This window comes from Vicugna pacos, chromosome 14 (assembly GCF_048564905.1).
Source record: "Vicugna pacos chromosome 14, VicPac4, whole genome shotgun sequence".
Classification (NCBI taxonomy): Eukaryota; Metazoa; Chordata; class Mammalia; order Artiodactyla; family Camelidae; genus Vicugna; species Vicugna pacos.
Window position 1 is genome coordinate 2408706 of NC_133000.1, and position 19760 is coordinate 2428465.

The 19760-nt window shown below is 54.6% G+C and overlaps 2 protein-coding genes across 11 annotated transcripts in view; both read right to left on the minus strand.

The window, feature by feature from the left end:
* Positions 1–2883: 2883 nt before the first annotated feature.
* Positions 2884–12834, minus strand: C1QTNF9 (C1q and TNF related 9). 2 transcript variants are annotated; one of them, XM_072937351.1, is made up of 5 exons: positions 12753–12806; positions 11351–11439; positions 8556–8742; positions 5438–5500; positions 2884–4147 (listed from the first exon to the last, which is right to left on the minus strand). In XM_072937351.1, exons 3-5 carry the CDS (start codon positions 8719–8721, stop codon positions 3375–3377), a joined length of 1002 nt encoding a protein of 333 aa, XP_072793452.1. In that variant the 5' UTR covers positions 8722–8742; positions 11351–11439; positions 12753–12806; the 3' UTR covers positions 2884–3374. The 2 variants fall into 2 exon arrangements, with proteins under 2 accessions (XP_072793452.1, XP_006216297.1); XM_006216235.4 differs by lacking the exon at positions 11351–11439 and having other exon boundaries at positions 12753–12834.
* A 2200-nt stretch (positions 12835–15034) lies between these two features.
* The window catches only part of SPATA13 (spermatogenesis associated 13), a 104595-nt gene continuing 99869 nt past the window's right edge, over positions 15035–19760 (minus strand). For all 9 annotated transcript variants that reach the window (XM_072976015.1, XM_072976016.1, XM_072976023.1 and 6 more), the window contains one exon: positions 15035–18970. In XM_072976015.1, the coding sequence (XP_072832116.1) occupies positions 18795–18970 (176 nt within the window). In that variant the 3' untranslated portion in view covers positions 15035–18794. The remainder of the gene's footprint in view (positions 18971–19760) is intronic.

Sequence of the window (19760 nt, forward strand, 5' to 3'; positions counted from 1 at the left end):
AGCCTGGTCGAGAGAAAGAGCCCAAGTGATAAAAATGATAAATAATTAAAATGTAGTTAAGGTAATTCCCATGGTGCACCTACACAATTCTCTACAATGTGATTTCACTTTCTACTGATTTTATTCATTAAAGATTTCAAACTACTTAAAATCCCCAAAGTCCTAACTCCCTGGCGATTGATACCACATTGTCTGTAGCTGGTTGGTCCTGGGGGAGTCCACCCTACTTGGCAGGCTTGTACCACAGGCCCTTACACAGATGTTAGATGTGTCATGTAAAAAAATTAATATTGCTTGACAAAAATAATGATTTTGTCACACTTTTTAAGAGGAGTCTCAAATCTGAGAGTCTCTCTTTAGCCCAAAATGGTTTTTACACAAAGGTACCTAATCATTTTTACTGCCAACCTTGAAGCCTATAAACACCCTGAAGGAATGATGAATGCTGAGTTAACCAGGTGTCTTGTGTCTCGGAGCCGGGCTAGTTAAAGCTGCAGACCCGATTCCCAGACAACCTGTGGGAGATCGTCGCACCCCACCCCTGCACCTCTGCCAGTCAGCTTTGTCCTTTCCAAGCACTTTAAAACACGTTTTACATCTTATCTTCTATATTCACCCTACAAAAAAAGAATTTTATTTAAGTTTGAATCCTATGTCTGGTCATAAATTGTACTTTTCCCCATAAAAACCTATGAAACCACACCTGTGAGGCTGCGATCCTAAGTAGACGAGGGTTAGCACAGGTGTTTCTCTTTTTCATAACAAAGCCAGACTCTGCACTGAGGGAAAGCAGCTTGGCTCATTACAATTCAAAACAGCCAAAGAATAAAAACACAAATTTCTTCTGCAGAGCACAGGGAACTATATTCAGTATCTCTAGTCACCTATAATGAAAACATATGAAAACGAATATACGTGTGGGTATGGATTTCTGAGATGGGGTGCTGTACGCCAGAAATTGACACATTGTAACTGACTGTACTTCAATAAATAAAAGTACAGTATACAGGAGCAAAAAAAGCCAAGGGTAAGGACACTCTGGCTCAATAAATAAACTGATCAGTCTGTTGCTGGGCCAAAGTCGGGCACCAAGGCAAGCGCAGGACCTGGGGAGGCTCACTTGCTTCACCCCAGCCCTGGCTCTAGTGTAGAAGAAACATTAATTAAGGAAGGCCAATCAAATACCTGTAAACAAATTATTTATGTATATTTCCATGTAAATAAAAACTACAATGAAGTACCACCTCACGCCGGTCAGAATGACCATCATTAAAGAGTCTGCAATAACCAATGCTGGGGACGGTGTGGAGAAAAGGGAACCCCCCGAAACTGCCGGTGGGGATGTACACTGGTGCCGCCAACTGTCTCTCATTGGCTCTAGCTGGATGGGGCGCTTTCTCGACGTAGTCACCGTGGACAGGAGATACTATTCTGATTTGCTAGGACTGAACCCCTCATGCACCCCAGACTGCAGCGTCTACACTACCTGCAAGACTGGGCCTGAGAGTGGACATTGGGACACTTTCACTGGAAGAAAGGGAAGTGAATGGTACCTGACTGAACAAGAAAGTTCCCTCCAGTGTGGCCTGAGGGGTCACATCCCTTTCACCCACCTCTTAGCATCTGTATCCCGCCTTGCGCTGCCGACTCGAACTCTGGTCTCTGTGCTCTGCCACTTTTTCTCTGGCGTAACTCACTTAAAAAAGATTTGGAAGGTAAACAGCACAAGAAATCAAATGGAATTTGCCCTGCTGGGTTTGGGCTTGTCTGGAACCCGGGATCCTTTGTTTTCCTTTCCCGTTGCTCCCTCTTGGATTGGGACCGTCTGTCCCGTGCCCATCCCACCATCGTACTTGGAAGCAGACAACTTCTTGTCTGGCTCCACAAGCTCACAGCTGAAGGAGAATGTTCCCCTGGATGATTCGCACAGTAGGTCTCACCTGTAACTGACCTGAATGATCCAGATGATGAGACGTAGGGATTCGGGGTTGATGATATTTGGGTGAGATTTTTGGACTTAGAGTTGATGCTGAAATTAAGACTTTTGGGGATCTCAAGATGGCAGAATGTATTTTGCATGAGGGAAGGACATGAATTTGGGGGAACCAGAAGGCAGACTGTTGTGAGTTAAATTGTGTCTCCCAGAAGGATAGGTGAAGCCCTCACCCGTAGTATCTGTGAATGAGACCTTGTTTGGAAATAGTCTTTGGAGATGTTGCCAGGTTAAGATGAGGACATACTGGATTAGGGGGGGCCCCAATCCCACTTGACTGGTGTCCTTAAGAGGAGGGAAGCCTGTACACTGGTAGAACAGGGAGGACGGCCACCTGAAGAGGCAGAGCCTGGAGCGATGCTGCCCCAAGCCAAGGATGCTCGGGCCTCCCCGAAGCAGGAAGCAGCAAGGAAGGGTCCTGCCCTCAAGGCTTTGGAGGGAGCACGGCCCTGCTGACGCCTTGATTTTTGACTTCTAGCCTCCATAACTGTGAGACAGTACATTTCTGTTGTTTCAAGTGTCCCCATAAGCCTCCCCTGCCCTGTTTTTGGTGCAGTCACCCCATAGTATCTGTGGGGGATTAGTCCCAGGATCCCCCCACGGATACCAACATCCACGGATGCTCAAGTCTCTTACGCACAATGGTGTATTATTTGCATATGACCTGCACACATCCTCCATATGTTTAAAATCCTCTCTAGATTACTCATAATACCTAATGCAATGCCAGTGCTATGTGAATAGTTTCCAGGTTGGCAAATTCAAGTTTTGCTTTTTGGAAATTTCTGAATTTTTTTTACAAATATTTTCCACCCGTGATTGGTTGAATGTGTGGATAAGGAACTGTAGCTTCAGAGGGCTGACTGTCCCAGGAAACTAACAGAGTCAAGTCTGGCGAACAGTTTATTAAACAACTGAGTTGAGTTGAATGGCGATTAAAACCCCGGGCAGACAACGAGCAGAGGATCCCACAGCTTCCTGGGACGTGTCACTGCCACCAGCCTGAAGCTTCTCAGTCGGTGATGAGGAATACGCTTCCTTTTCTTCCCCTGTAATACCCTCTGGAGTTCAGCTGAGACAGAAGTCATCCCACGGCTCCTTCGAGCACCAGAGTGATACTAAAACACTCCTTCCACCGGGATGTGCAAAGGATTCTACAGAGGACGGGAATGAGGAAAAATATTAAATGAATTGTAACAGACAGGGCAGGAGTTTTTAAATTTGCTCTGGGAATGATAGCGAATTACGCAGGATCAGTTTTAGGAGTAACTTTCCAGCTTTCACCTTTTCATGGTTAGGACAGTAGTGATACAGTTAATGTAGTAAGATCATCAAACAACTGGTCAGGGGGCTGGGGAGGCAGATTGCCAGCCGCGCCCGGTCACGAGCTGCTGAACAGGAGGAACCCTGTGAAGGTCGTGTCGTCATCCTCGTCCGCGAACAGGCCGTTGAACCTCTCCCCGCCCGTCACCTGCAGCCACACCTCGTCCCCAAGCTTCAGCTGCAGGACGAGGCCGCCGGACGCCTGGTCCTCAGAGCTCATGTACCCGTCCTTGGTGTGCAGCATTTTTACCCCATTTTTGACCAGGGACACCTGGACGTTCCTGGAGAAGACTGTGACATGGTAGGTGAAGTAATAGGCCCCGGCGATGTGGCAGGTGAATTTCCCCGTGGCCACGTCGTAGTGGTTGAACTCATTGTACAGGATCCTGTCGAATCTGATGGGGACATCCGACGGCGGGAACTTGCTCAGCACCGTGAGCCCCACGGTGAAGGCGCTTTTGGGCAGGACTGGAGTCTCACCAATTTTCCCTTTTTCTCCTCGGTCCCCTTTCCAGCCTCTCACTCCCCGGACCCCTGGCTCACCCTGGGGCCCCAGGGGTCCAGGGTCTCCCTTGGGACCAGGCTTGCCCACGGGGCCCACGGGGCCGGGTAAGCCTGTTGGGCCCGAAGGCCCAGTGCTGCCCTTTGGCCCGTCTGGACCAAGGGGCCCCACGTCACCCTTCTCCCCCTTCTGCCCTGGGGGGCCCACGTCTCCTCTGAGGCCTTTCTCTCCCACGGGGCCCACGAGTCCCTTTGGCCCGTGTTTCCCTGGGGGTCCTCTGGCGCCCTGATCGCCTTTCATGCCCTTTGCTTCAACGTTTCCATCTGCCCCTAAGTAAGACAAGAAAGAACAGAGGAGGGGATGCTGTGTGAAAACAACCTTGTTTTTCCTATTTTCAAGCCTACGAACGAGATAAAGACATGCGCAGGTTCAGCATGAGCGCAGGGTTGGAAAGTTGACTCCTAACTTGCACACAAACCATGCTTGGACTTGGATCCCCTCAGTCGGCATTCGGACTCACATGAGAAATGACAGGTCCTGGCGTCTGAGTCTGACCGCCAGCGGTGCCTGTCCTGAAAGGACACATCTTTGGAGGAGGGGGCGGCAGAATGACTCGGGCGCTTCAGTACCTGCCGTGCAGTCCTAAGGATGCGGTGGCCCCTGAGAAGCTCCTCCCGGGACTGAACACAGATTCCTGGACTCAGATGGTGCACCTCACTCGCTACCGGCCACCAGCCCGTCCATCGTGCCAGCGCATTGCCCCGTCCTGCTTCTGCGTGTCCCCCAGGGCCTCCCACCCCCCATGCCCCGACGGGAGAGCCGTGCCGACGAGCCCGGACCCTGGAGGGAGGTGCCGGGACCCAGCCCTGTCTCCACCGCTCACACACTCACCCACGCCCACCTAAACCGTCTCCGCCCCATGAAGCTAGGGTGATGAACTGCCTCCTTTAGAGGCCGTGGTAGTGAGTGAGTCAGTACGTGGAAGGCACTTAGCACAACCTGGCACGCGTGAACATTATCCGTCTCTGCCATGACGACCATGCTCCCTCCCCACCAGTGACAGCGGCTAGCGTCCTCCCCGCCCTCCAGTGCCAGCTCAAGGGCCACCTTCTCCTGCAGGGCTGGGTCAGGACCCAGTGGCCCCCTCGGGGCCCAGCGGCTAAATCAGGCTTCAGTAAACGGTGGCGCACAGGCCACATCCTGCCTCCACCTATTTTTGTATGGCCTGCAAGCTAAGAATGGTTTACATTTTTAAGCAGTCACAAAGAATGTCCCACCATCGGTGACAATTATATAAAACTCAGGCTTCACTGGAACACAGCCCCACCTCCTAACACATTGTCCACGTGGCTTTTCCTACGACGGCAGAGCTGAGTAGTTGTGACTGAGACCGAGTGGCCCACAAAGCTGAAAATATTTACTGTCTGGCCCTTCACGGAAAGTCTGCCCGTCTCTGCACTGAATCCGGAGCAGCTGCAGAGCAAGCACTGGGTGGCCTTCATCACCGGGTCATCCTCAGAACCTCGTAAGGGACTGGGCCTTGGTAAACACGTAATAATCCTCATGAACACACTGACAGCTCAAAGGAGAGTGCAGCAGAGTGGAGAGCCACCTCTGACCTGGTTCTCCTTTCTCTCCGGCCATCCCGTCCTTCCCTGGACCACCTGGATGTCCTGGTTCGCCTGGTGGAAGGTGGGAAAACAGGAGAGAGTTAAAACTGCATTGTTTAATAAACAAAAAACAAACAAACAAAAATTCCAGTTTCAGTTTCCCATGGGTCCCAGTCGGTGACAGAGGGTGGGGAGTCTGGGGAGCCCCAGCCGGACTCGCACGCAGGTGGGGCAGGTGGGGACAGGTGGGGGCAGGTAGGGCAGGTGGGGACAGGTGGGGGCAGGTGGGGCAGGTGGGGAGAGGTGGGGCAGGTGGGGACAGGTGGGGGCAGGTGGGGCAGGTGGGGGCAGGTGGGGCAGGTGGGGACAGGTGGGGGCAGGTGGGGACAGGTGGGGGCAGGTGGGGCAAGTGGTGGCGGGTGGGGGCGGGTGGGGACGGGTGGGGCAGGCGGGGGTGGGCAGCAGGCGCTGAGAGTGCAGAGAAGCGGGTTGTAAAGCGGGCCGGTGGGCGCTCCAAGCACCCAGCTCCAGGAAGGCAGGCCGAGAAGAGGGTGTGCGCATCGTCACGACTGCGTGGTTCTTGTGTGATGGGGGCTCGGGAGTGACTGAGCATGGGGACGTGGGGCAGCTTCCTCACCTCTCCTTTCTGCCACTCTGTGGGGAGCGGAGTGGGAGGCCTACTGGCCTCCAGTGAATGTGCACATGACCTTGGTTACACGACGCTATTTGGGATGGAAGGGTGGGTTCCAGAAGGATCTCTCTGGCTCCCGAGAGCGGTGGTCAAGGTGTCTGTGACCCACTGGACACCAGGCTGTGAAGTTTTGCTGACTACACAGGGGTCCTGATGCTCAGAACGGGCTGCCCTGGGCACCAGCTTCCCGTGTTATGTCCTCAGGACAGAAATGGCTCCAGGCGAGGTGACAGAGCTCAGGAGGCCACAGTTCACCTGGGCCCTGGTGTCCACCAAACAGCAGGCCGTGAACGTCAGCCCCGCCGACGGGCGGCTGCCAGGGATGGGGGGGACGCGGCCCTTTCCAGGTCTTGACACAGTGCTGACTGCAGGTGGGGCGGGAGCCCGAGGCCCCGGGGCCCTGGGGTCGCTGACCCCTCGTGCTCCCTCTCGCTCCAGCCACCACTGCTCCCGAAGGATGTGTCTCCCTCTCCTTCCTTCTTTCAGTTTCCCTGCTTAATTCTCCCAGCTCTGCCCTCCTCTGAACGTGGCCTCCAGACTCTCCTGATTATGCACTTCCAGGGACAAAGAGTGAACGTGTCCCCTAATTAGAACGTGTAAGTCACCTACAGGCACTGTTCTAAACACATGTTCATCATAAACCATGCACACAAAACATCTGAAAACAAAGAAGTTAATTTTGAGCGTGGGAAATGCAATTGAATATCTTTCTAAGAAACATGTATGTTGTGTGTAACATATAGATAACATATGTGCTCCAAGAAAATTCATACAACTCGAGCGAGTGGCCACTACGGAGGAGCAGGGCAGACTCAGTAGGGGAGAGGTAGAGAAATTTGGTGTTGGATATATGAGCATTTGTCTTCTTTATTTCTCTCTCTATCCATTTACCTATCATCTTTTGTGTGTATAAAATATTTAATAATTTTTTTAATTAAAATCCCCCCAAATGGGGGGGAGGGTACAGCTCAGTGGGAGAGCGTGTGCTTAGCATGTATGAGGTCCTGGGTTGAATCCCCAGCACGTCCTCTAACATAAATAAGTAAATAAACCTAATACCCCTCCAGAAGACCCAAGGACTATCAAAAGAGGCTTCTGAGTATTTATCATCAGATTTGGTGAAGCTTTTGTACAGCGTGACTGTTGCCGAGAAGAAAATGACACTGTGTTCAGGCTCCGCACGAGCCCTGAAACGCCCAACTGTGGTGCTTCTGTGAGCCCCGACCCCCACGGCGCATCGGCAGTCAGGACGAGGGCGTTTCAGTGAATACAAGTGCAAATCCGCCTGCCCACAGCTGTAGTAATTTCTAGGTTGGGCAGGAACACCTTGAGAGTCTGTCCTTCATCCTTGTTTTCCCTCCTAACGCACGTTCTGCTCCTATATGGTTCTTTACTGCTGGCGTCCAATCTGCCCGCAGCTCTCAGGTTTTTGCAGGATTTTAGGCACCCATCTGTGATAGTTCAACAGCAAATCTGAAAACCCCCTGGTCCAGGCACACTTTCTGCAAAACACCACTATACCTGAAGGTCAGCGAACGTGGTGGGGTTCCGGCCAGCCTGCTCGCACTGCAGGCTGCCACTCCTCCACGGCACATGTGTCCGTCTAACGGTGGACCCAATGAAGCCATTCACACCAATTCGCACAGTAAACATCTTCAAAGCTCAATTTTGTTCCTCTTTTAAAATTTATCTTTTAAAAATGTCTATAGAAGTTTTGAGATTTGCTTCCTGCACCCAGAGAGGTCATTGTTTATTCTTGGGTGTGTGACCCTATGGTCAGACCAGGGCTCAGGAACCCCATTCAAAACTAAGCTGCCAGTTGTTATTATGGAAACCACTCCCACATCCTGGCTTTTGCAACTGTCCTTCCCAGCAATGGATTCAGTCCCCGAGTCCCCAGACCCCGGGGCGGGTCCTGGCACGTAACTCAGGCACCTGAGTAGTGGCTGTGTGGCTCCAGGTCACCTCTCAGTCTCTTGATTTCCATGCCACCTGCCTCATGGCGAGACCTCATCGCTCTGGGGGCGCTCTGCCACTGCCAAAGACCCAGCCATCGGACGTCTTTCCAGACCTCAGTGCCAAAGGTCCCTCATACCTGATGCCTGAGGCAGAAAGATCTATGACATCACATGCTCCTGAAAACAACCCAGTAATATTGGAAATGATGCTGGGCAAACAGGTAGCCCCACTGAATGGCAAAGCCCATGGGGATGGGGTTCCTGATGGCTCATGCTGCACTGGACCCCACGCCCAGCCTGCATCTGGCTGGAGCAGGCTCTCTGTAGTGTTTTCTGGGCAATGGAGGGAGGGAGGGAGGGAGAGAGGTAAGCAGACAGGCACTGAGCACACAGGCGATGGGTGGATGAAGGAATGAATGAATGAGGTAAAAGGAAGGAGGATGAACCAAGGGCAGGTGTAGGTGCAGGTCATGGGTACCTGAATCCCCCTTGTCACCCTTCGCTCCATCTCGTCCATCCCTTCCAGGCAATCCATTGTGACCAGGGTTCCCTGGGACGCCAGGGTGGCCCTGCCGGCAGGTGTCCTGTGAGTTCCCAATCCCTGCCCAGACTCCGGAGACAAGCAGGAGGCACCAGATCCTCATAGTTCAGACAATAGAGTGGAACTGAAAGAGGGAAACACAGACACAGGGAGAAACTTTCATCGCCAGGACCTCGGACACAGCTTCTGCTCTCTGTGGAGGAACCTGGACCCCCCCCACCCTGGCTGGACCTGGACAGAAGGGTCAGGGTGAGTCAGGGTGGGAGCTGGTAAGACCCAGCTGCTTATAATCGAAGGACGTTGTCCTTGGAAGGACTCTTGTGACTGGGGCGACTCTTGATGGTGAGTCAGTAGTCGAGGAGAGAGCTCACTTCCAAGTCAGGAAACCCCCACTGACCATGTCAATTTGGGCAAATCTCCTTCAACTGACCTTGTCACTTTGGGCAGACCACTTTTTGGAGCCAGAGAAGAGATGAATGCTTACCTCACGGGGCTGCTATAAAAACCAAATTGGATTACAGCGTGCATGAACACGTTTTAAATAGTAAGGCAAACGTAGAATTAGCGTTTGATCCAGCAACCCCACTGCTGAGTATACACGCGGAAGAACTGAGAGCAGGGATTCCTGCAGGTGTTTCTACACCACGTCCACGGCAGCATGGCCCACAGTCGCCAAAAGGCGGAGAGCGCCCACGTGTCCACTGACACGAGTGGGTGAACAAATGTGGTCCATCCACACAACGGGTAAGATTCAGCCTTAAAAGAGAAGGAAATTCAGACACCTGCTGCAACGTGGACGAAACTTAGTGAGCTACGCCAGTCACAACAGGACAAATGGTGTATAATTTCGCTTATATGAGGTTCAGATGGTAAAGTTCAGAGGCAGAAAGCAGAAAGGTCGATTCCAGACCACTGCAGAGAATCCCACAAAAGATGGAGCCACACAGACTTCTTGGCTTCCTGTGCGCAGAGAAGCTGTGTTCACACTACACTATAGTCTGTTCATGAGCGCTAGCATCATGTTCAAAAGCAATGTTCATACATTAACTTAAAAATTTTATTGCTAGAACCCGCTAACCACCATCTGAGCCTTCAGCGGGTCGCAGGAGTAACATCAAAGGTCACTGCTCACAGGTCACCGTTGCAAAAGTCCTAGCAATGACAATGCTTGAAATATTACTAGAATTACAGAAATGAGACACAGAGACATGACGTGAGACAATGTTCGATGCAGGGTGGCCACAAACCTGTAATTCGTGAAAAAAATGTGCTCTCTATGCAGAGCAATAAAGCCATGGCTGCCTGTGTGCATAGTAACACGAACTGGAAGCAAACATGCCAGAGGAACGTGGTGGTTTCACAACGGTGGGGTTACGGCTAGGGAGCTTTTCTTTTTTGAAAATGCTTTTTTACAGTGTCTATAAAAATACTTCCGAATGTAATTATTTCAAAAAACCAGCTAGACTGTCGTCCACAGGATTACAGCGCCGTCTTATGGAGCCTCTACACGCCTCAGGGTCCAATTTGATGACAGTAAAAGTATTTTTCAAAAAAGAAATGCAGATGTTTCCTTTTGAAGTCACAAACTTACGCCATTTCAGGAAACGGTGCTGAGTTTTCTTAGAGCCAAATTCCATAAATAATCTCCACCTTCCTCTTGTGTTTAACTCAGAAGTGACCAGTGGTGAAGTCTAGATTGCCCAGACCTCCCTCTGGAGGGGTGCACGTTTTTCCTTCTTAATTTTCTCACAAAGTGCGATACACTTATCCCAGTAATAAAACAGATCAGGAGATCGGAAAGGTGTCAAGTTGGGATCAACTCCAGTTTGCTCTCCGGCCGGAGAAGACCTAAGATAAAAGCAGACCTCCACCTGATTCCTTCCCGGGCTCTGAACACGCTGTGCTGGAAGTCAGCGATGGGAGGAGCTGAGCAGCATCTCTAAAGAAAATGGTCCTGGGAGACGGGCGCGAGGTTTGCACGAGGATTACAGTAGATGTTAGATTAATGTGCTATTTGTCAAAACAAAAATCGACAAAGCCTGGGGCTGGCTCCTCAGTTTCTGGGGTCCAACCGCAGTTCACAGGCTCAGCGTTTAGCTCCTGTTCCTCCAGGACGCACCAGGGCTAGGCCCCCGGCCGTCTCGCATCTTTCCCGCCTTCCTGTCCTCTCCCCCAGACCACTGCCCTCCTGCCAGTTCCCCGCACCGCACCCGGACCAGCCACAACCATAACTTGTGAGACACCAACCTAGGTGATAGCTAGCTGCTGTCTCCAGCTGCATCTTCCTACTTTATTTTCAGCACATCTCCAACAGTTGTTGAGTGGCTGAATACATACATACACACATGAAATCCTGCGGGGGGGCTGGGTATTAACCCTTCTCGATGCTTCAGGTGAGGGCTGCCAGTCTCTCCAGCGTCCCATCTCACCTTCCTCAGCAGTAACGGAAACTTTCTCTGGCCCGTGGCCGCCCACGACAGACTCACTCCCCAGCGCTCCCAGCAGCGCAGACGAGGCCCTGACACTAGACTGGAGCCAGGGACACGTGCAACTTTCGGACCGTGACCTAACAGGCAGGGTGTGCCCTCCCTGGTGAGTGAGTCTTCTCGGGCCCCACGAAGGCAGGCAGCACTCTGGGGACAGAGAAGTCCTGGTCCCCAGTGACGGCACAGCCCAGGTCTGCCCTTCCCCGTTCCTGACGTCAGAGAGAAACATACGGACTGTTAACTTACCCAAGCCTGTTACTCGGGGTCTCTTCCACACAGGGAAGCCTGTGTCCTGCCTAACGCAGGGCTTCTGTGTCCAAGGCGTGGGGACTCCTCTGAAGGGAGGAAGGTCTGAGTCTGCGGCCACTTCGCCCAGCAGGCGGAGTCGCGGCAGACTCACTGGTGTAAACCCCCCTTGGTGCTGCGTTAACAGTCCGACCGCGGGCACCACTTGGCCCCGTCCAGTCAGTGTCAACGCAGAGAGGACAGACTCGGTCCTTCTGCTGAATAAGGGGCTCGTGGGGGGGAGCAAGGGGCCCTGGGGAGCCTCTGTGACCTCATAAACTGACAAACGGAGACGTCTGGGGACAAGGAGGCAAGCTGCGAATGGCTTTGGAATGACTGTTTTTCAGACGCAAATAAAATAGGCTGTGACTTAGTTTACGTCTTACTTCTGGGTCGTTTCTCCTATGCGCCCCCCCACCCCCCGTCTTCTCCGTGACTACCGACTTTCTTGGTAAAAAGGTACTCAGTGTCCCTCCTGTCCCTCCTGAGTAATTTCCTCCAAGGACACGATGTCCCTAATTCGCAGCCAAGGTTGACTTTCAGTTTCTGCTCTTCAAGATTCTTACTTCCCTAAATATGAAGATTAAAAAAGACCTGCCAGAACCCAGCTGAGCAATTTTTACTGGGTCTCCAAAGCTCTAGCCTCTAGAGGCTGCATAAAATGCAAGGGATGTGTGAATCCTGGCATCCTTCCAGGATGTGGCGGTCCAAGAATCGAAATCTCTAAATTGCCTTCATTAAATACATTATCGTCCACGTGCTCCAGACTTTGCACAGATTACGTATTTCTTCTTCAACATACGTTGAAGACCTTGTTTTCAAACTACACCGAGCAGGTAGATCTCAGTGGCAGAGCATGTGCTTAGCAGGCACGAGGTTCTGGGTTCCACCACCAGTACCTCTGCTAACACAAGTAAATAAATAAATTGACCTAGTCACTTCCCCACAACCAAAATAAAAATTAAAAAGTAAAAAAAAAAAAAAGACACTGAGTAAGTTAGTATTGCCATAAATATAAAAATGTGCACATTAAAATTTGTGCCAAATAATCCATGAGCTTCTCTAGAAAGCTCTCCAGAAAGGTCTGCTAAGTTGACTCATTCTGTGGTTTCCTCCCTCTTTCCGGCCAGCTGGCAGAGTTCTGGCAGAAGAACTTCAACACCTGCTTTTGTCTCCTGGTTAGCCTCTTCCCGAGGAATGAATTCTGGAACTGGCTTACCCCTTTCCCACCCAAAACTCTGCAGACATCTGCCTACTTTGCAAATAATTAGGCAGGTTTATCACACCCCACTAACATAAGAGCTGATTCAGGATTCTGAGGCCCTAAATCAAATTTAAAGAAATTGCTTCTCCATGCACTTACCTGAACCCCAGGGAGGCAGCCGGCACCCAAGTGCGACGCAAACCAGGAGCCAGGAACAAACCAAATGAAATCACGCCTTCCTGCCGTGCAATTCCCAAGTGGCTGTTTCTGCAGAACAGCAGGAAGGGGAGGGAACAAGGAAGGGACAAGACGTCTCGGAAGAACTTGAAACACTGAGGCAGCCCTCGAGCCAGGGAGCGGCTTCCAGCGGCGCCACTGGGTCCCGCACACCGAGCTCCCTCTTAGCGTCCTTTCTGATGGAGCGAGGGCCCGGCCGGCTTCCAGGGGCGTCTGGAGGGCGGCGGCCCCGCTGCAGGTGCCTTCCCTTAAAGTGCTGTGTGCCTTCGTTCCTCTCCGTGGCCCCCGAGCCAACCTTGGGCCACTTATGAGCCAACAGGACCCAACCGAAGACGATGCTGCCCAGCCTCGTGGGGATCCCGGACCCTCAGAACTGCCGTCGCTTAGCTGGACCTCTGCGGCTCCTTAGGGACAGCCTTCATGTACCTAAGAGAACACGCCTGTTCTCCTCCCAGACACACAAACACACACACACACACGCCCCGCACTAAGAAAAACACGGCGAAACTGTCTCCTCGGTCCCAGGTGACCGCGCCTGCCCCTTCCCGTCAGGGCCCACAAAGGCTGGTATCTAACGTGCAGACAGCAGCGGGGGAACGGGGGCTCCAAGGGCTGAGCCAGGCCACAGAGGCCCCACGGGGGGGTGGGTGCAGGGTAGGTACGCCACCCTCACTGTGCCTCAGTTTTCCCCTCTGGACAGCAGGCAAACCAACACCAGCGTCGCAGGCCACCGGCAGGCCTCGCCTCCTGACCCCTAACCCCGCCCGGACACCCGGGTCGTCCTTTCTGAGGGGCGGGCATGTCGGCAGCCGGGGGCCCAGAGGAAGCTCTCCTCTCCCCTTCCTGTTCCTGTCCCCCCCCAGGCTGGGGTCCCGGGGCCTCCTCTCCCCCAGCTGCCCACCCTCGCTCAGCCCTCCCAGGGCGTAACCAGCTGCAGGCAGAGTCCTCTCCCAGGCTGCATCCCAGCCCTGAGCTTCCCACTGGGTTTCACTCCCCCCGAACCCGGGGGGGGACCAGGCAGCCACAAACCCACCCTCCACGCCATTCCTCCCTGCATCTGACACCGGCACCAGCACCCAGCACCCCGACGCAGAACGGGGTGGCCGCCGTCTCCCCAAAACCCTGGTGGCACAGGACCCGTGTCTTCACAGCTGCCTCGCCCCTTTCCCAGTCTCTTCACTGGATTCCGTCTCCCCAGGTGTCCCCCGGCCTCTGGCTTTAACTCTGCCCCTTCTCTGGTCCTGGAGTGAGCTCCCCACCTCTGGAGACTCAGCCTAGTGGAGCCCAGAGCCCTGGCCTGGCCCTTTCATCACTTGGGGGTCTCTGAGTCCCAGCGCACCTGGATCCCAGCAGCACACGTGGGGCTGCGCGGGGCTCGCCTGGGGGTCCTGCTGGGGCCCTGCCCCAGCTCACCAAGAAGTCCCTGTCCCTGAGTCCTTCCTAACTTGTCCACGCTCCCATGCTGCACACTGGCCTTTTAGTGACACTGTGTGCATGTCCCTCCTGAACACACGCGAGCATCTCCTGAGCCTGGTGGGCGGGCGTCTCCCTGGAAGCCCTCTGAGAAGTGTCCTGCCCCCCAGCCCACCCCTCCCTCTGTGGGGTGCCCTCCTCAGCTGCCCTTAGAGGGGTGTTGGGTTTCAGGGCTCCCACGGCCCCCTGGCCCCAAGCGAAGCCCCCTCTTTCAGTCCAGCCCTAGGAGAGGAGCCGAGGGATGTTCAGAGTCAACAAAAAGTACTAACAGCTGGCAGCCTTCTGGGAACCCTTTTCTGAGGACATCACAGCAACAATGGGCTATTTGCTTAACTTTCCTGAGCTGTTAATCAGCGGAGGAAACTCTTACCCCCTCCCCGCCCGCCCAGGCCAAGTGGGGACCTGAGCTCCAGGAAGGGGCCGCAGCCCCGAGGGCTCCCCCAGGGGCTGGGCAGCCACTCCTCAGCCGGTGTGCGCTTCGCCGGCCTCGTTCCAACGTCTGGGGGCTCCCTTCAGGTCCAGCGGCCTCTCCTTCCCTGAGCCTTCTCGCCCCCCGCACCCCTCCAGCGGTCTGAGCAGCTCATCAAGGGAGGACATGTTGCTGCAGAGACATCTATCCGTGCCCGGCGGGGGCTGAGCTGCTGGTCCCAGAAACCCTCCAGGCACCTCCTCCCCACTTAGTATATATGTTAGACACACACACACACACACACACACATGCACTCCTACAGCCAGGCTGGCAAATTAACTTTAATGTACAGATACAAAATGACAAATATAGATTCACAGCATTTACAAGAGATCATTCAAATAACGTTGTAAATAATTTTTTTTTTTTTACAAAAACTTCATTCGGAGAAAATACATGTCAGTTGCAGCGACCTTGTACCACACTCGTCAGCGGCCAACAGCATCTTCCTCAGCCTGGAAGCTGTTGCCCGACGGACACAGACGACGGCGACTTGATGAGCTAGAACCGAAGGAAGAGGTGGCCAGAGCCTTGCAAAGCAGCCAAGTCATACACAACTGATGCTCGTATTTACACACAAAAAAAAAACAAACCAGAAAAACGTCGGTTAAAGCACAGAATCAGTTAAAAGTATTTTCTAAATACAAGTGTTAGGCACCTAAAAAACAAGAACAGTCATGTTACGTTTGTTCTAACTGAACCTGCATCAAGTATTTAAGTTTCTGGGTTTTTGCTTTGTTCTTTTTTCAAGATCAGACCGTTTCGACTTCTTATTTTCAGAATCCTGCGGGTGCCACCTTGGTTGCCCCCATCCCAAGAAAGCAGCACCGGCCAAGGGAAACTTTAACACGGAGGACCAGTTGCAGGGTCACCTGCACACTGTGGGGACGACTGTTTGGGGACAGCCTGACCTTGTTGATCTGTGCCGAGCACCCCTGGCCTAGAAGCCACGTTAATCTGCCAACCCTCGTTGGCACAGAGCTGGGGACACCTCTGCTTCTCCTCCTCTCAACAAGGAATCGCACCGCCACCCCCCCCAGCTCCAGGTGGCGGGGCTGCTGTGCTCTGCCAGGTCACTGGGGGACCCACACCGGGAAACCAGCCCAGGCACAGAGCAGACCCCACTGAGGACACGCTGGGTCGTGGCTTTCACGAGGCATTCCTGTTGTGAGACGAACTGAGTGAAATGCACTTTGCTCTGTGTCTGGACAACGGAATGGGGGGCTGTGGGGGTTTTCTGAACAGGCATGGGGTTTAGTCTTTGTGGGGCGAATAAAAAGGCACGAAGTAGTGTGGAAATGGGAGTGAAATGTTTCCAACTACAAAATCATACCCACCCGGGCGAAGAGCAGAGCTACTGAGCAAGCTCTGGAGATGCCGTCCCAGGAAGGGCTGGCAGACCGCCCTCTTCTTCCAGTTCGCAAAACAAAGACAAAGTACGCTACTCCTCCAAGACTTTACCGACAACCTTCTGTTTCATGACCGCTTACAATCTGCCACGAGGTGGTTACACAGTTTAGGCAAGAACCAAACTGAGAAGGCTGCTGGGACCTGAGGCCACCGCCATGGTCTTTCAACAGAGTTGGCAAGTCCGGGAACACGAATGAGAGAGTAAGTGAAATTCATCAGAAAGGTGATGCCACCTTTTTTTGGGGGGGGTCCACCCGCATCGTGCAGTCGGGGGTTAAAAAGAGAAAAGGACAGAGAAGGCGAGCTCCCCAGTGAAACGCACATACAGTCTTTACGGGAGGCTCTTTGCTTTTTCTCCTTTTCTCTCCAAGTGACTTAAACCAAGGAGGAAGTCTGGCAAACGTAAAACAGAGCCATCTATTCTGTAAAGAATTCAGGGATCTGGTAATAGACACAAGCACACAGATTTAAAGAAATTAAAGGATGCTCTGTCCTTTAAAACGCATTTTATCAGTTTTCAAATCACCTGGAAATCCAAGCATGGCCCTTGCAGGACAGACATCTGATCAAGTGACTGTCACGTTGTACAGAGTGGACGGGGCAGTGGGGATGCACACCTGCCCTGGCGTCCACGCTTCCTGCCCTTCTGTGGGGGAGCCCGGGAGGAGGGGGCGGGCCAGGGACGAGACCGGCTGCCGAAGGCATGTCCAGCCCCTCCTCCCTGGGCTCGGGCCTATGGCGGTGGGGGGCGGGGGAGACAGGGCCCTCTGGGAGCGCCTGTCCTTGAGCTGAATCCTCACTGGGAACGGATCAAAGGAACTGGTCTCTTTACGTCCTCCAACTAATTCTCTTCTATTAAAAACCAAGCAGCCCGACTGCTCAAAACTGCCGCATGTTCCAACCACTCTAGCAGAGGCCCTACAGCTCTGCTGCGGGGCCCACGGAGAAGCCGACTAGGTGCAGTCCTCGAACACAGCGTCACGTCTCGTTGGCACAAGGGCAGCTGCAGAAAGGCAGCTAAGACGGAGAAGCCTCTCAAAGGCAGCACCCCCACCGACGCACAGATCCGCAGGCTTCCTCAGGAAGCAGCCTCCCCCCAGGGCGCCCAGAGCCAGCACCCACTTCCCGCAAAGCCATCTCCAAGTGAGCACCTGGAGAAGGCGGGGCCGGGCCGCGGGTGGTAAGACTTCCTGACAACTCCTGCCTGATGCTCTAAGGCCCGCCCTGGGGCCCCGGGACACACCTCTGGGGAACAGCTCGGGGCGGGGGTGGGGGGCCCACACCTGGAGGCTCAGGTTCCGCCCCGGCTAGGCCAGCACAGGTGTGTCTCTTAAGCACGGGCCCGTTGGCAAACGGCACGTCCAGGGGCAGCAACAGCACAGAGACCCTCAAGCCGGAAAACACGGGGCGTGTGCCGCCCTCCCCGCCCTCCGGCGCTGCACCAGACAAGCGAGAGGCCTCTCCTGCAGAGCCCATGTGACCAGCCACAGCTGGAAGGTACTGTCCCCAGAACCACCAGCACAGACGATGGGAGGCTCCTGCCGCGGGGCTCGGCCCGAGCGGCCGTCCTTGGGAAAGGCTGCTGTCGCTGGGCCTGGGTTTGTTGTCGGGTCTCCTTTGTACAGAGCAGGTCCTCAGGAACCCGCTGGCACTGGTCACGCACAGCTGGCGCTGCTGGCGGGGCTTGTGCCGCAAAGCGAGCCTCCAGTGCGGAGGACGTGGGCCCCCAGCATCGTGCTCTCCCGTCACTGTCCCTGATGGGCGAGGGTGCTCTTTGCGCATGCCCTGCACCTGGCACACCTGCGCCTTCACTTCAGCCCAAGACTGAAGGAAATGGGTATTTCTACTGTGAATGGGCCTGTGTGAACAGACTCTCAGGTCTCTGCTTATGCACTCACACACGGCACGCAGGTGGGGAGCGCCGGCCAGAAGGGCCAAGTCCCGCGGCAGCGGGTTTCCCTCCGTGCCTCGAGGGCAGCGGTGTCTCTGGAACTCGTGTGTCGCCGCACACTGCAGACCTGGGCCACGTGACGGACCCCCCCCATCCCCTGCGGCCAGTACGGGAGGGCCTCGCAGGAGGAGGCAGGCACCGTCACTCGGCAACTGCGTGGATTCGGGAGACACCGGGGAACCCCGGGGGCACCTGCAGGGCTGCAGTAACCCCTGCCCCAACACCACAGGAGAGGGGCCAGGCAGCGGGAGGGGCTACCCCGCCGCCCCCATCCCCTTCGAGATCACATGCAAAGTGAGCCTAACCCGTCGTCCTCGGGAACCCAAGAGCACTCAGCCCCACCCTGAGCCTGGACCGCGGCGCGCTCATCACCAGCGATCCTCCTGGGGCCACCATCCAGCGTCGCTTCAGAGCTCGGCCCTGGTCCAGGCCTCAGCACCTTGGCGGGGGTCACACGGGGTCCAGCGGGCATTAGAGTCGTGTGTCCTGAGCCCCCTTCCCTCCCGAGGACGCAGCCCGGTCTCTGAAGCCTGCAGGCAAGGCCAGGTCCTCCTCTTCATCACTGGCTCCCCGCAAGAGCTCTTCAGCCCAGGCCCGGCCGGTTCCTGGCTCTCGCCCAGAAGAGGCGCGCAGGGCTCCCCTCTCCCCGGCTCTCCCGCCGTCACTTCCTGAACGGGGCCAGCTTACTGAAGGTGTGCCAGAAGGGCGACGGTTTCCTCCTGGGCTCCGCCAGGGCGAAGACCTGCGGCTGGGGGGCGCTGGGGGGCACGGTGATGTGGCGCTGGTGGACCGGCCGGGAGGTCTGGTGCGGCGGGGCCGCCGGGCACCCCCCGTAGCCTGACTCGGGAGGGGAGGGGGACACAGACTGAGCACCATGTGTCAGCCCAAAGGGGAAAGCAAAGCACCAGACCCCACAGCCGCACCTCAAAAGGACGCCCGACAGCCACGCGAGCACATGCTCGTACTCAGACCGTGCGTGGGGCCGGGGGCCCGGGCGGTCTCACTGAGTCCTCGCTTAAAACCCTGCCGGGGACAGTACCATTCCTGCAGAAAGCTGAAGCCAGGGTCACGGCGTAGCTTTTACTGCGGCAGAATCAGAACTGGGAGACGCACAAGATAAATAACTAAAGGGGGGTTTTCTGCCTCGAAGACATTTGTAACTCAGTGGGAGGGACGCTGTGGGGGATGGACGCTCAGTGCAGTTTTGGCCATAAATTCCTCTCAGCCCATCCATCCTGGGCTTCACTGAGCCTTGCTTTTGCATTTTCAGGTTGGATAATACGGAATGGGGTACATTTCACATGAATGAAGTTTTGAAGAACATAACACACGTTTGTGGAACAAACAGCCTTACTGTTTCACCTCGTACAGTGTTAGGTACGCAGGGAAGGCCTCTGCACGGCAGACGCGGGGGTCTGTGCCCCCTACCCCCGGCGTTTTGTGGCAGCTGCCCGGGTAGTTCCCAGGGGTGCGCGTGCGGGGCAGAGAATCCGGGCTCTCAGCAAGCTGGACAATCTTCTGCTGTAACTCACTGCTCGGGGCACTGAACTCGTTCACCTTCCTTCCTGACCTAAACTAGCCCGTCCCTTCGGCTGACAAGCAGTTCTAGGGGTGGAGACTTCCTCCC

Excerpts from the sequence above, each read along its gene's own strand:
- C1QTNF9 (XM_006216235.4), bottom strand. The coding sequence starts at position 8,721 with ATGAGGATCTGGTGCCTCCTGCTTGTCTCCGGAGTCTGGGCAGGGATT. Across the intron at positions 5,501-8,555 it reads GGGTGACAAGGGGGATTCAG|GCGAACCAGGACATCCAGGT; the intron begins GTACCCATGACC and ends ACCTTCCACCAG. Across the intron at positions 4,148-5,437 it reads CGGAGAGAAAGGAGAACCAG|GGGCAGATGGAAACGTTGAA; the intron begins GTCAGAGGTGGC and ends TGTCTTACTTAG.